This window comes from Rhinatrema bivittatum, chromosome 10, assembly GCF_901001135.1.
Source record: "Rhinatrema bivittatum chromosome 10, aRhiBiv1.1, whole genome shotgun sequence".
NCBI lineage: Eukaryota > Metazoa > Chordata > Amphibia > Gymnophiona > Rhinatrematidae > Rhinatrema > Rhinatrema bivittatum.
In genome coordinates, this window is record NC_042624.1 from 72,454,644 (window position 1) to 72,470,086 (window position 15,443).

General features: G+C 38.8%; 1 protein-coding gene across 1 annotated transcript in view; it reads left to right on the forward strand.

The window, feature by feature from the left end:
- The window catches only part of RABGAP1L (RAB GTPase activating protein 1 like), a 768,100-nt gene that overhangs the window by 122,992 nt on the left and 629,665 nt on the right, over positions 1 to 15,443 (forward strand). The window contains 1 exon segment of the mRNA XM_029618149.1: positions 1,807 to 1,917. Within this exon segment, the coding sequence (XP_029474009.1) occupies positions 1,807 to 1,917 (111 nt within the window).

The following is a 15,443-nucleotide window of genomic DNA, read 5'->3' on the forward strand; positions in this document are numbered from 1 at the left end:
GTGCAGGATGAAGAACCAGAGGTGTCTGGTAACCTCGAGATTGACTGGGAAAACTGGTGGACTGTTTGGAAAAATTGTTAATGTCCCTCACGCGAGCATGTTTTCAAATCCGCTTACATATGCACTTTAAAGCTGGCAAAGTCCTAAGGAAGAGATGCAAAGTATGCTTGCTCGATAACTGTTTAAAATTAGGAGTATATTTTGTGCACGGTTAGCATATATTAAATCATAGGTGTGCAAGTGCGCACATTATTTAAAAGTCCAGCATATCTCTGTTTGTGCAGTGGTTTGCGTCTGTATGGGTGTCTGCGCACTCGTTTTAAAATTTAGCTTGTATGTATTTTGTGTTAACGAAAACTGTCAGTCTCATGAGGAATGATGAGTTCTGGTCTTGTTGGAGTGAAAGGCAGTATGCTGCATTAAACCTGTTATAAAATATCATAACCAGTTTGTCGCTAGTGAATGTAGACTTGCGGGCTCTAGTTGAACCTTGACTTTGGTTTGAAACTTAGATGAAGGGCACGATAGGTGAGAATATAGGCACCTGCAGGGACTGTGTGCAGGTTGTGATATCCGGGCACTGCACATGATAAATTTTAGCAAAAGGAATTACTTGGGCTGAATAATTTGGAGCCTACAAACAAACTTGGCCAGAGCTGTCAAACTGAGCAAATGAGAGAATCTTGAGAGAAAGAAAGCGTATGCATCACTGCACTTTAATTTTATAAAGAAATATTGTAATCTTGCTCAAAAGAGCATTGAGGTTTTGTCCTTTAACTAGTCTTTTGTCTATTCGGGCACCCCGAAGTACTGATTTAAATTCTGCTGTGAAAGGCAGGCATTTTGTATTTGCAAGCTAGGGTGGGGATTTGTCAGAATTTACATTTTAATGGAGATGTTTTCAAAAGCCTTTTGAAAAATGCACCTAGAAAGATACAGGGTTTTGCACCAGGAAGATAACAGTTTTTAGTCTATTCCTAAATATAGAAAGCTTTCAACGTTAACAACTGTACACTTTTCCATACAAAAGGCACAAACCTGTGGAAAGTTCTGTACAATAGAGCACTCTTATTTAAATATTAATTTGGAAGCTTTATGCATTTGTAGATGGAGAGGGCAAAGGACATTGTCAGTTAGAGAAATATTTCAGCAGAGTTTGAATTCAAACATTTTAGGAAATCTTTTATTTCTTTATTATTATTATTATTATTATTATTATTATTATTATAAGTGTAGTGAAGTAGCAAATTTAGTACACTGGGTAGATTTAAGCATATTATAGACAGGTATTACATATGATACCTTTCTACATTAATGCATCAATACCCCCAAGTCCAGCTATTCAGTTTTAGGCTGACGTTTTTTGCTTAATAGATTTACATTTTGACCTACTGTTCCATTGTTGGCACTGCACATAGATTAACTAACATACCTCAACTCTGACGTGCAGCACCTTATGTTATTTTATTCTTGGGGTGCTTTCACAGTTATTCTGGTGCATCTTAATTTTGACCTACAGCATCATTTCTGTTTTGTATGTGAGGACCCACTAAACTTTGCCTTTGCACTGCAAACCCTATTATTACACTTACTTCAGTCCTGTTGTAAAATATACTCTGTTGTTCCAGCCCCATTGCTCAATATACCTGCTATTTCAGCAGAGACTGAAATATCACTCTTTGCATTATAATACACTTTTGTAGACAAGATGGCTTTACTTATAAGACCACAATTCATGATATGGCCATTTTACCATATTCTTGCTATTTTGGTGACGGTGCATATTATTTTGTTTTGTTTTTGCAGCCCTGTGCCAAAGGACAGAGAGAAATTTTATTTCAAATTGAAGCAAGGGATTGAGAAAAAAGTGGTGATAACAATTCAGCAAGTTTCAAACAAAGAGTTAGTCATTGAAAGGTAAGCAAATGTCTTTCTTTTTCCTGTCAGAATTTGCAAATTATCTGTCAGATTAAGTAATTAACTTTGTACTGCTACATCATTTTCACTGGCTCCCAGTAGAAAGCAGGCTAAAATTTAAAATGTTTTTCTTTATCTATAAATGTTTGAATAAACAGCCCCTGAATACTTCTCTCAACGTCTGTCCCCTTCATGCCCTCAAGGGAACTCCAGTCTGTCAAAATGGCTTTTCTTTCTTCTCCTCCACTGACTGCCACCAGATTGTCCTGCATGAGACTCCGTGCTTTCAGCTATTACTTTCCAAACATTGGGAGTAAAATACCATTAATCTTGCATCTGGAGCCCATGCTACCTTAAATAAAAAAAAAACAAAAAAACGCTAAGGCATGGCTTTTCAGCCAGACCTTCCTGTAAGATCCACATCTTCGATCCAAATTCCTGAACCCTCTCTGAAGGACTGTTATACACAATTTGAAACTATTCACAAAATGGGATTTCCTATACTGGATTCCAGTGCTTCATTAATTGCAAATTCTTATTTGACTGTAAGCTGTTCTGTTGCCTCTGTTCATTTAAATTTATTGTAATTGTAATTGTAATTGTAATTTTGGGAGAAGGCGGAATATCAAATGTTCATAAATAAGTGAAATAAATAAATACAAATAAGGAATATCTGCAGCACCATTGTGCAGGCCCAGGAGACATATTGTAATAATTTAGAGGGTAATTTGCAAAAGTCATTTCTGCAAAGAAATGTGGTCTTTGAAAACTACCAATTGTGTCTGCAGATAAAGTAACAATTTTACCTGCAGTGAGAGGTGGTGTTCTCAAGGGCAGGGTTGGCAAGGAGTTTGCATTTGCGTGCGTTTGTGTACCTGGAAAAAAGTTACCTGTCCAAATAGCAGTTGCAAAATTGTGCGTGATGCTTTTTCTTAGGCAGTTTTCAAAGAAAAACTTTTCCATTTGAAAATTGATGTAAAGTCTACAGGTAAAAAGTACACACACTTTGCAGTTGTGTACTCAATTTGAAAATTACCCTCTCCCTCACTATGCTAAATCCTATTGACTGTAAACTCTTGAGGATTAAGAGATTCAATGTTGTCTCTTTCACCTCAGTCGTCAGAAACAGAGGGGATATGAGATTCCATCCATTTCAAGATGGGTATTGCTTAAACAAAATCTTATTAAATTTATTAAATGTATTTATTAGATCTTATTACATTTTCTATTAGCATATGAATTAATAAAAATATGCAACATTAATGGTTCTACTTTGAATGAGCCTTACACCAGAACAAATGCCAGCCATAGTTGTGTAGAGTATTTGCTCAGTGGGTCAGGTGAAGCTTTGAAAAACTCATTTTTTTAAAAAAAAAGTCCAACAGATGATTATTCTTCCTTTTTTGTTATCTATAGCGGAATTTATTTTTTCAGTACAAGCAAGATGTGATAAATTTATTGCACATGCATTATGTTTTGCTTCGCACATTGATTAATACATCGTGGCAGAAGAGAGAGAGAGAGAGCGTACCTCTGTATAGAGTCAGACTGACACTGTCTATATAGTACCACTGTAGAGGGGCACTTTGAATTGGGGTGATTTTTAGAAGGAGGGGGGATTTATACCTCTCTAGTTGTACTTTTCATTCAGTATAATGACTACAAATCTTTAGTGATCTCAATTTTACTATGAATACCTCAGAATGTTTCTGTAATAGCACCCCTCTAAACACTCCCCACCTTCCGAAACCCATCCCGATTCAAAGTGACCCTCTACAGTGCTGCGATAGGGCTATAATGCACATTAAACAGCATATATCATGCGTTACATCCCTATCAGGGCAATATCACACAATATTCAAACCTGAAACCTACTCCTATTACAATAAGCTGCTTTGCATGGCATTTGCATGCATGAATTTTGCAAATCCATGTAAAGCAGCTCATACATACCTAATCCTATGTAAATAAAATAATGTCACTGACTTAGAAATTTTTCATCTACATTATTTTATCTACACCTTTTGCAGAAATGTTATTGTACCGTGGGAGCACTAAGACCATAACATGGGTCCCGATGCTCGTCTGGTAGATGGAAAGGGCCCAGTGGCCCAAAACGATATCCCTGCAGCAGTAAAAAACACACAAAAGACAACCCCACACCCTGGGCTGCCATTCAAGGAGGCCCCACAAAATAAGTTAAAAATTAGGTGAAATGTGCGTGATGATGACCCCCCCCTACCCAGCTCAACCCCTCTCCTTATTGAGTCAACATCACTGCCCTCCCACCTCCGACCCCCCACCCTTTCCATAGAAATAATATGCTGGAAATGTCTCTCTCTATCACTCAATTTGTAAAAAAAAATACTAGTGGTCCCCCTATTTGACCCCCCCCCCCTCCCTTTCTAGACCTTGCCCCTGTCACGTGACCTACTAGACTTTCTCATTTGAACACAGAACCTGGTGCATGAAATAAAGGTGTTGAATCTGCTTGGGAACAGTGATGACAATGTAATAAAATTTGACATAATCACTAGACGGCAAATACTAAGGAAATTTACTGCAGTAGCATTTAACTCTAAAAAAGTGAGATGCTCATAAAATGAGGAAATTTGTTTGAAAAAAACTGAAAGGAGCGCAGTCCACATGGTTAAAAACTTTCAGGAGGCATGGACCCTGTTTAAAATTACTATCCTTAAGGTCCAGACAAAATGTATTCCATGCATTAAAAAAGGTTGATGGACTGGCGTGCTTTAATAGTGAGTTGAAAGAGGCAATTCAAGCCAAAAAGGGCATCATTCAAAAAATGGAAAACAGAGCCAAATGAGGAAAATAGGGAAAAGCATAAGCACAGGCAAGTTAGATGTAAAAAAGTTATTAAGCAAGGCTAAGAGAGAATTTGAAAAGAAGCTTGCTATAGAGATAAAAACAAGCAATAAAACCTTTTTCAAGTACATTTGAAGCCAAAAGCCTGTGAGGGTGTCAGGCTACTAGTCGACAGAGAGGCAAAAAGAGTGCTCAGAGAGGACAAGGACATAGCAGAAAAAGTAAATGAATTCTTAGCCTCAGTGTTTATTGAGGAGGATGTCAGGGTCACACCCACACTGGAAACATTTTTTTATGTGATGACTCAGAGCTAGTAGATGGAATCACTGTGAAAGAGGACGTAATAACTCCGATTGACAGACTGAAAAATAAATCACCGGGATGGGATGGTATTCACTCCAAAGTTCTAAAAGAATTCAAAAATGAAACTGCAGACCTGTTTCTGGTGATTTGCAACCTATCATTTAAAATAGCCACGGTACTAGAAGACAGGAGGGTGGCCAATGTGATACCAATTTTTAAAAAGTGTTCCAGTGGTGATCCAGGAAACTATAGACTGGTGACCCTGATGTTGGCTATTCTTAAAATCAAAATTACTGGGGGAGAGCTGAAGGACTGCTCTAACATTGGTGCTGAGGTCTACCTGCTGCCCCAGCCAGTGATGCAGCATCACCGTGTCATTCATAGGTGATCCGATCCATTCAAAACCCTGGCATCGGTGGCGTGTGGTGGGAAGAGATAAAAGGCTGCCCTGACATCAGCCCAGAGGCCTACCTGCTGCTCTAGCCAGTGACACCACATCACTACATCATCCAGCGGCAACCCGGCCCTTTTAAAACCCCGATGTTATCAGCGCATGGTGGGAGATACGAAGGAATGTCCTGACATCAGATGGAAAGTCTACTTACTGTTCCAGAGGCGCATCACTGTGTCATCCAGAGGCGACCCGGCCCCTTCAAAATCCTGTTGTTAGTGGCGCGCTGAAGCTGCGCACCATGGGTTGTGCCCCTTCTGCCTGATTTGGAGGATCCTTCAGCGTTTTCCTGTTTCCAGTAGCCAAGTGTTCCCCTTTGTGGCCACAGTAACTTCCTTTTCCCAAATGACACTGGACAATATTATTACCCAATCAGATCAGTAGTAGTGCTTGGAGCTCTGGCTGCCACTCCGTTGCACTTATTGGTTTCAATCTCTCCTAATGGTCCTGTGTCCCCGCAGGCTGCTTCTTCAGTTTTACCAGAGGCTATTCTAGGGGAGATTGGAGAAAATGTGATGTTTCCCACCCTCAAGTCAGATGCGTTGCCTCTGTTATTATCTGGAATCATGTCATCTACTCCTCCTTTGAAGATTGTTAAGCATTGGTTGTTTTTGCAAAAGCCCACAGTAGTGATTGTGGATGCTGTCTGGGCTGCAATAGTAGATGCTGAACAATCTCTTTCTACTAAAATAGATGCAATTTTAGGTAAGGTGGGGAGGGCTTGTGCAACAGGTTGACAAACATTCTCAGAAATTTAAGGATCAGGATCAAGGTTTGAAAGAAGTTTTGAAAGGTGTTTAATTATTCAGGAGTATAATTCTGCCTTGATCAAAGATAATACAATTCATCAACGTAAAGTATAAAATGTAGTTAATGCTGTTAAAAAATGCAATCTGCATTTTCTCAGTTTTCATATTTTCACAATGCTATCGTTTATGGAATTACTGAAGAAATTTTATTTGGAGGAAAGGAGGTTATGTGGTTAAAGCATACTATCTTCCTGTCTGTTGGTGAAGTTGTACCTCCTCCTGCCAGTAAAGATCTTTCTGCTTTTCTTGAAAATTCTGGCTCTGAGAATTTAAGAGAGGGCAACATTATTAGTGGTTTATGCTCAGGAATCCGATAAAGATTGGACCTTGAGGTCTCTTTTTTTTTTTTTTTTGAAACAAGGATAAATCCTTTTGTGGTTCCTCTATTGCGATTTTTTTCTGATGTTGTGAAAGAGACTGAACAGAGAAAAAAATATTTTTCTTGAAAGGAAGTCAGAGAGGTACTTGAGATAGGAAATACCTTTTTGCTCAAGTTTACTTGTGAATGCTCTGTTCAATTTAAAGATGTTAATCATATTCTTTTGATGTTAATCATTTAGTTTCATTTATTCAGAGTCATTCTCTTTTGAGTCTAGCTGTTTCGCTTTCCCCATGATGGCTTCTTAATTGCATCTATATTTTTTCCTTTTCTTTCATTAGTAATTGCTTTAATTCGTCTCCCTTATTTGTGGTCTGTTTACAGCTTTGATTGTTATTTTCTAATATCAAGATAACTTCTTGAAGTGTAATATTTGAAATATATAAATAAAGAGTAAAAAAAAAAATGACTGACCACATAAATAGATTTGGTTTAATGGGGAAGAGTCAATACGTATTTTGCAAAGGGAAGTCTTTCTTTACCAATTCATTACATTCTTTTGCGGATAAAAATGAACATGCGGAGAAAGGTGAGCCAGTTGATTATAGTATATTTGGATTTTCAGATGGCATTTGACAAAGCCCCACATGAAAGACTCCTCAGGAAACTGGGAGGTCATGGAGGCAGTATCCTATTGTGGACTGGTAACTGGATAAAAGACGGGAAACAGAGGATAAGTCTTAAACGGTCAGTTTTCCGAAAGAAGAAAGGAGTGCCCAAGTGGTCTGTATTAGGACCTGTGCTGTTTAGCACATTCATAAATGATCTGAAGAAAGGAATGGCAAGTGTGGTGACCAAATTTTTTAGGTGACATAAATTTATTTTGAGTGGTTAAAACAGCAGTGGATTATGAAGAACTGCAGAAAGACCTTGTGAGTCTAGGAAACTGGGCTTCTAAATTTATTTATTTATTTATTTAAAGACTTTTATATACCGGTATTAGTGGGGGACATCATACCGGTTTACATTCAAACATTTAAGCTTGGAAATACATATTAACAGGGAGGAGAAACCGGGAGGGGGATCAACATTGGCTTGATTATTGTAATTCTGTTTATATTGGATTCCCAGAATATGAAGTACGAGCATTGCAGGTACTTCAAAATGCTTTGGCTCTGCTGATTTCAGGCCGAGGTATTTGAGATCACATCATTCCTGTCCTTGCAGATTTACATTGGCTTCTGGTGTCTTGGCAGGTTAAATATAAAATGGCATTATTGGTCCATATGCTCTTGAGTTTAGACTCCTTACTTTGGGCCAATTCTATGTTGTGAATATACAACCTGCCACCTGCTTTGTGTTCTTTTCAGAGCTGTCTTCTAGATTTTCCCTCTGTAGTAGGGCATGCCTGGCAGAAATTCGAGAGTGGGTTTTTTCGGTGGCTGCACCAATCTTTTGGAACTCCCTTTCAGAGAGTCTTTAGCTTACATTTTGAACAAAACCTTTTAAGTCTCTGCTTAAAACATATTTCTTCCAGTGGGTGTTTTTTTTAACTCCTTTATTTATACTTTAAAGATATATACAAGCATATACTTGCAAAGAAAATGCAGGACAGCAAGAAATAAAAAGCAATATAGCTGAAAAAGAAAACCAAAATATTCCTTGCATAAATATGCAGTCATATGATGGGAGAGACCCAAAGGAAACAATAAATTATACATAAGAACTTATATCAAAAGAAATTTCTTCCCAAAGGTCAATTTCTTTTATAATCCAATACAACAGAGTATCATCTCCAATAAACCCTTCCCAAACTTCAAGTAACAGAATCAGAAGATCCTCCCCCAGTAGAAAGCCTGGAATGAGTAGGGAAATGTAACTGTGAAGGTTCAAAAAATACAAACTTTCAGTAGGAAATGTAATTAAGTACTTGCAAGGAAATCTGAACAAAATCTGGGCACTTAAATCTCTAATCTCACTATGCCTAGCAAGAAATTTCTTTCTTCTCTTTTGAGTAGCCCTGCAAAAGTCATGAAAAATCCACACTTTGAATCCCATAAATAAAATATGAGCACAACGATCTTGTCACTATCTTGCAGTGAAGCAAAGGTAACCAGCATGGTGGCTCTGTGATCTTTGTCCACCATAATAGATTCTAATAATACAGAAACATCCAGATCCAAACCTTTTTGATTCACAACATCTCTGCCCATGCCTCTGTCTTCAGCTTCCCTTCCACCAGGCAGGTAAAAAGGCTTGAGGATAGAGGACAATAACCCCTTGGGCAATACCAAGTATTTCCTTCATGCATGTTTTAAATAGTTCTGCAGAAGAAACCATGGAAACTACTAGAAAGTTTAAAATACATAAATCCAACATTGTTGCAGAATTTTTCCAAACTTTCCAGCCTTTCATGAACCACCATCTTAAACTGGAAAAGAGAGGATTGCACTAAAAACATCCTATTGGTTGTAATTTCCTATGATTGGATCTGATTGTGAATATTGGGGTACATTTTCAAAAACAGCGCGCGCGCGTACTTTTGTTCACGCACCACGCGGGCGGCCCAAAATTTGCGCCGCCCACCCAACACGCCCCCTTTGCAAAGCCCCGGGACTCACGTGCGTCCCGGGGCTTGCACTTGCCGCCGAGCCTATGCAAAATAGGCTCGGCGCGCGCAGGGGCCTTTTAAGAGGGCTATGCTCATAACTTATGCACGTAACACTTTTAAAATCCAGCCCATTATGAGTAATATTACGCCTTCACACTCCACAAAGGAATTTGCGCTCTGCAAATAAATGTTTGTTATCAATACCATCAATTAAAACTGCAACATTTAGCAGAGGTCAGAGAACAGGCATCTCAGTTGCAGGACCCAAATTATGGAACTCATTACCCGAAAATTAAGACTACAAAAGGACTTCAATACTTTTAAAAAACAACTGAAAACTACTATTTAAAAATGTATATGTGCTGATGGCAGAGCAATAATCAACATGACTGTGCGAGCTGTTTTTGCGCGTAAAGCTATAATATCTGGCTTATGTGTTTTATTATGTTCTTTGATTTGATTTGATTTTTTAATTTCTTTTTGGTTTTTATTCTAATTTTTTTTAAAATTTAAGTTGTTTACAATTTTTCCCATATTAGTTAAATTCTTGTATTTTATTTGAATTATTTTATTATGTAGCAAATAATTTGTGTTCAATGTGATTAACTTTTAGAAATTTGCTTTATTGTATTATTATATAGGTTTGCTATATAATTAAGTGTACACCGTTGAGATTGTTTCAGATTGACGGTATATAAAATAAATAAATAGGGAAATTAGAAACTGGAACCGTGGGATGTCCTCTCTTTTGTGAAACAGTTCCATATACTGTCTAGGGTGATGGGAAAAGGTTTAGGAGTGCAAGATTTAACAGGAGGCACTTCAGCAGATAAAGCCAAGTATTGCATAGAATTAAGAGTCAAACAAAGCACATTGACCTTATACAACACTTCATCTTCTGAGTCTATCAACTCACGAATACCACCACTGAATTGCTGCTGATGCTCAGTTGTACTCCAAATAGCACTCTCTGGAACAATTCTTCCTGACGTTGGCATCCACACTGTACTTTCATCTGGGTTACCCTGCACAGATTCATTAACCTGAACCAACGACATCATGCCCGAGACTGCTGGGGAAGGAGGGACTCTATCCTCAGGCCTCAGCAAAAGATCTGCATCTTCTCCATGCAGCTGTGCCTCTTCCTGAGACCTGTAGTCATCAAGGGAACCTGGAAATGCCCAGAAATTGCTGATTGCTGCATCGGGACCACTTATGGGTGATGGAGGACAAGTTCGACCACCTTCTGTAGTGTATTCTCTTGCGCTTAACCATAAAAAAATATCGAAAAGGAAAAGGTAATCCCAGGTAAAAAAGTGCTCCTTCCAGCATGTCCTCTCAAGGTGTCATCTTGAATCCCTGCAGTAGGCGTTTTTTAGAATACTCTTTAGAGTTTTGCTTATTGGCCCAATGCTGCTAAGTTTGGTCCGAATTGCTGATGTTTTAAATAGTCTGTATTATTGTTTTGTCTGAATTTTATGTTTTATTTTGAATGTTTACATTTTGTACATCACCTAAAGCCTGGTACCAGGTGACTAATAACTAATTAATTAAATAAATAAAATCATAGCTGAGCAGGAGACCAACTGCTTCCGCCTGACACAATATTTTCTATACAAGCATCCATTCTTTCAAAGCAGCGGCAGCTACTTGCCTGAAGTCAGCAGAGGGAGGTGTCAGCAAAATACTCAGCAACAGAATTAGCCAAGCCTGGAACTAGCTTTGATAATTTGAGATCCACCTCCCACAGATGGAGGGAGAGGTTCAGCATCTTGCACAAAACTCATAGGACTTGAAATTTGTTGAGTATAGCTACCACTTGATTCTCTGCCCTCCTCTGACTCAGTGAATTCCAATCCAGCTTCATACTTTCTCAGTAAACCCAACTGCAACTGTAAGTGGATTCGCTCCTTCAGCAGAAGGTGGTCGAACCTGTCCCTCCTGATGATTTTGCCAGGGATTCTATTCCAGATATTTCCTGATTCCCAAGAAGTTGAGGGATCTAAGACCTATACTAAACTTGAGGAGACTGAACAAGTTATTGGTGTGGAAGAGGTTCAAAATGAACTCCTTCCAGACAATTCTCCCTTTCATTCAACCCAGGGATTAAATGTATGCTGTGGATCTGACATGCTTATGTACACATCTCCATTCACTCTAACCAATCGAAAGTTCTTTAGGTTTATGGTGAAAGAAAAACACTACCAATACAAGATGCTCCCCTGAGTTCTCTTTGTGGCCCCAAGAGTGTTAACAAAATGTCTTGCACTAATTGCAGCACAGCTTCATCAGCAGGGAGTCTGCATATTCCCATACCTGGACAATTGTTGATGACGTGGCCATCTTTGTCAAGAGTTCTAGAGTCCCTTGAGAAGACTGTATGGCTCCTACAGTCCCTGGATTTCCTGGTCAACTTTGCCAAGTCATGCTGATTCTGTCTCAGAGTTCAGTTCATAGGAGCCTAAATACTCTCATTTCTGGAAAAATAATTTCTTGTTGTTGAAAGAGCTGCATTGCTGATGGACCTTCAACATGACTGAGCGTCAGCAAGGTTAATCCTGGTCGTTTCCAGACACATGGCTGCCGTAGTGCATGTAGTTCTTTTGACTTCATATTCAAGGCTTTCAGTGTTTCTCCTTAGCCAATGGGATCAGCTATATCAGCCATTATCTCACCAAATCTCAGTGACCCTCAAGAGAGCTTCCTTGCACTGGTGGATGAATGTCGAAGTTCTAAAGGTGGGTAATCTCATTGCATGTTTCACTGCATCAAGTGTCTCTGTCTTCCGATGCCTCCATCAAAGGGTGGGAAACACACATCGGAGAGGCATGGACCCAAGGATTGTGGCACCCAATAGAGAGACATCTACAAATATCTGGAGTTCCAAGATATCTGCTGTGCTCTAAGGATTTTCTATCACCTTCTTTTGTGAAAGATAATCATGATTTAGGTGGACAACCAATTGGCTGTGTTCTACATAAACAAGTAGAGCGGTATGGGCTCTTGCACCCTCCACATCTGATTATAGGCAGGTCATCACAATGCCCTTCTCCAGATGACCTACCTTCTGGGAATTCAGAATACATTGGTGGGCTGCCTAGCAGAGTGTTACAACCACACAAGTGATCCCTGGATCACTGTTCAGTTCCTGTGGAAGGCCAGTATTTGATCTGTTTACCTCCAGAAAACAACAGAAAGGTCAAGAAGTTCTGTTCTGTGCATTCAAGGAGCTATAGATAAGTTTCTGAAGTTTTTGTGATAGACCGGAGCTTGGATTTTCTCTATGCATATCCACTGATTCCTCTCATCGTCAAGGCCATTCAAAAGATCCCTCGGGACAAAGCAAGGATAATACTTGTAGCTCCAAACTGGGAATGGCTGTCAATTCAGTTTCCCGGTTCTGTTGGGAACATCAATGACTCTCATCATACAGGAGGAAATCCAAATTTGCCATCCAAACTTGCTATCACTGGTCCTCACAGCATGGTTATTGTATGCACAGTAGTCTCCTTCTTTCTTCTTCCCAAAGAGGTGGAAGATGTTTTGATTTCTGCCAGGAAACCTTCATACAGAAAATTCTATGGCTTTAAATGGAAGAAGTTTTAGACTTGGTATAGTGCCAGCCAGCTGGACTCCCTTTCTTATGTGGACCAAGGGACTTGCTTTATTATCTATTCTTCCCCTTATTCTCAGGCCTTAGCACATCTTCAGTCAAAGCTCATCTCAATGCTATTGCAGCGAATCACCAGTAGATGGAAGGGGGCTCTCATCTCTCTCCACCCCTGGTATCCATGAAAGGACAGTTTTGTTCCAAGCCTCTAGTCAGTAAACCTCCAGTGCCATGGAACCCTAAATTAGTCCTATCTAAACTAATGGAACCTCCTTTCAAACCTGTCAAGTCAGTCCTAGCTAAACTAATGTTACCTTCTTTATCATCTGGAAAACGTTGGTTTTCTTTGCTGTTACTTTGACATGAAAATTTAGTGAACTACAGGATTTGGTTTCATATTCATACTTACAATTTTTTTTGCAATTGGATGGTTCTAGGAATGCCAAGTTCCTTCCAAAAGTAGTATCTGTATTTAACATTAATCAATCTATTGTCCTTCAGTAACATTTCCTTTAATTTTTCCACCACCGAAGTGAGGCTAACCGGCCTGTAGATTCCGCCTCCTCTCTGCTCCCACTCTTTTGAAACAGGACTATCTCTGCTCTTCTCCAAACCCGTGGCAAGTAGATCTGCGTACCTTGTTCACCCAGTAGTCTACTCTCCACGGAGGTGTCCAGGTTGCTTATTCAGTAAATGCTTCACTGCAATCCTCAGCTTGGGACTCCTCACATGTCATGGCTAATTCAACCCTGCTTGTCGAGGGAAAAAGCCAGTTTACTTACCGTAAATGGTGTTCTCCATAGACGGGATGAATTAGCCATCCTAAATATTTACCCACCTCCCTGGATAGTAGACTACCTAGTTAGATTTAGCTCTAAAATCAAATGAGGGGCTCCTGAGGCAGTGCCTGCGAAGGAACTCCCGCACATGCTGAGAATGGTCTGTTTGGTACTGTTGGATGATGTCACCATGTATCATGACTAATTCATCCTGCTATCTACAAAGAACACCATTTACGGTAAACAAACTTGCTTTCTTGAGTAGGTATCACAGTTCTTTAAATTTATGGATGCAATGTAAACAACTTAAAAGAACAGATATAACTTTACAAAGTAAACCATGAAATCAAATGCTATAAAATTATTTTATATCTTTTTACAATTCAGAGCCAGATAGGCAACCAATTAGTTGTATAAATTAATGTGTCTAGACAGCAACCAACTAGTTGTAGAAATTAATGTGATTAGACACTCTGGAATATGGCATAGTGCTTTCGAAAAGCTACATATGGCACGTGTAAGAAAGAACAACTGTTTAAATTAGTAAATGGTTTGTTACATTCATTAACCATCAGATGGCTCTCTTTTTTTCCCCAAACTGCAGTAAATCTTGCACCCAAAGCTGCCTGTCATAAGAGTTCATGGCTAATGAACTAAATTGTTTACCAGCTAATATGTATGTGAAATGTGATTAAATCATCTGGCCAAAGGCACCAAAATGCATGGGACCCATGGTTGTTTAATTTAAAGACTTCTTTGTATTCCATATTTTAAAGCAGGAGCTCTGCCCAAATAACTTGATGCATCCAAGGTGTCTTTGACGCCTAAGACAATGAGAATTTGTAAGATGATAGCATCAAGAACCCTATGTCTCTGTTAAATATGGATGCATAAAACATTTGCTAAAACCTCTGATTAAATTAGAGGAGTACTTGACCAACTTGATTAACCCTGATCAGGCAGGTTCTATTCCAGGCAAACGTTCTGTTAATCACGTCCACAGTCTGCCTGATTTTGTGAATGTGCTCAGCTGCTTAAGGTAGGCATGAGTACCAGGAATATCTTGTCAGATCAGAAGTCATTAAATAGATCTGAAGTTACTTTTTTTCTTTTTTGTATTGTTGGACCAAATTTGACTGCAAGCAGGGGCAGTCCTCTTTAACATTTCATCTGTTCATTTATTACCAATAATAATTCTTCAGGACTTTACCTTTGCTGGATTTGATATGGTCAAGTATATGTATGCCAGGATTTCCAGAACATCATGTTTGTCATATTGACTCAAGGTGACTGCTTAGTATAAATGGGGTGATCAGCATCAGACTCTACTCATATCATTATCAGATTACTGTTGGAAATTTTGATGATGGTAGAAACAGGAAGAGTACATACAGAAATAAATCACTTGCTTTTTGCTGATACTGGAGATGGTGAAATAGTGATTACTGACCTCTTAAAAATCCTTTTTATTTTTGGTCTCCATTCATCAGCAAGTCCTCATATCAGTGAATGACTTTTTACTGTTAAATAATAGGAAAGACAAAAAAATTTTGAGGAATGATTGGCTGCGCTCATTGATAGAAATAAAACAGTTTTAGTTGGGATATAAATCCTGCATTCTATCATATATTATAGTAACAGAGTGTTCCTTGAATTTATTTTTACACATTCAAATTTCTCTTCATTGCTGTTAGCAAGTTTACATATAAAATTTGAACTTCTGCATTGCACAGGCATGTTCAGCAGCACCCTATAGAAACGTGATGGCAGAAAAAGATCATATGGCCTAGCTAGTCTGCACATTCTTGCATTTAAAGT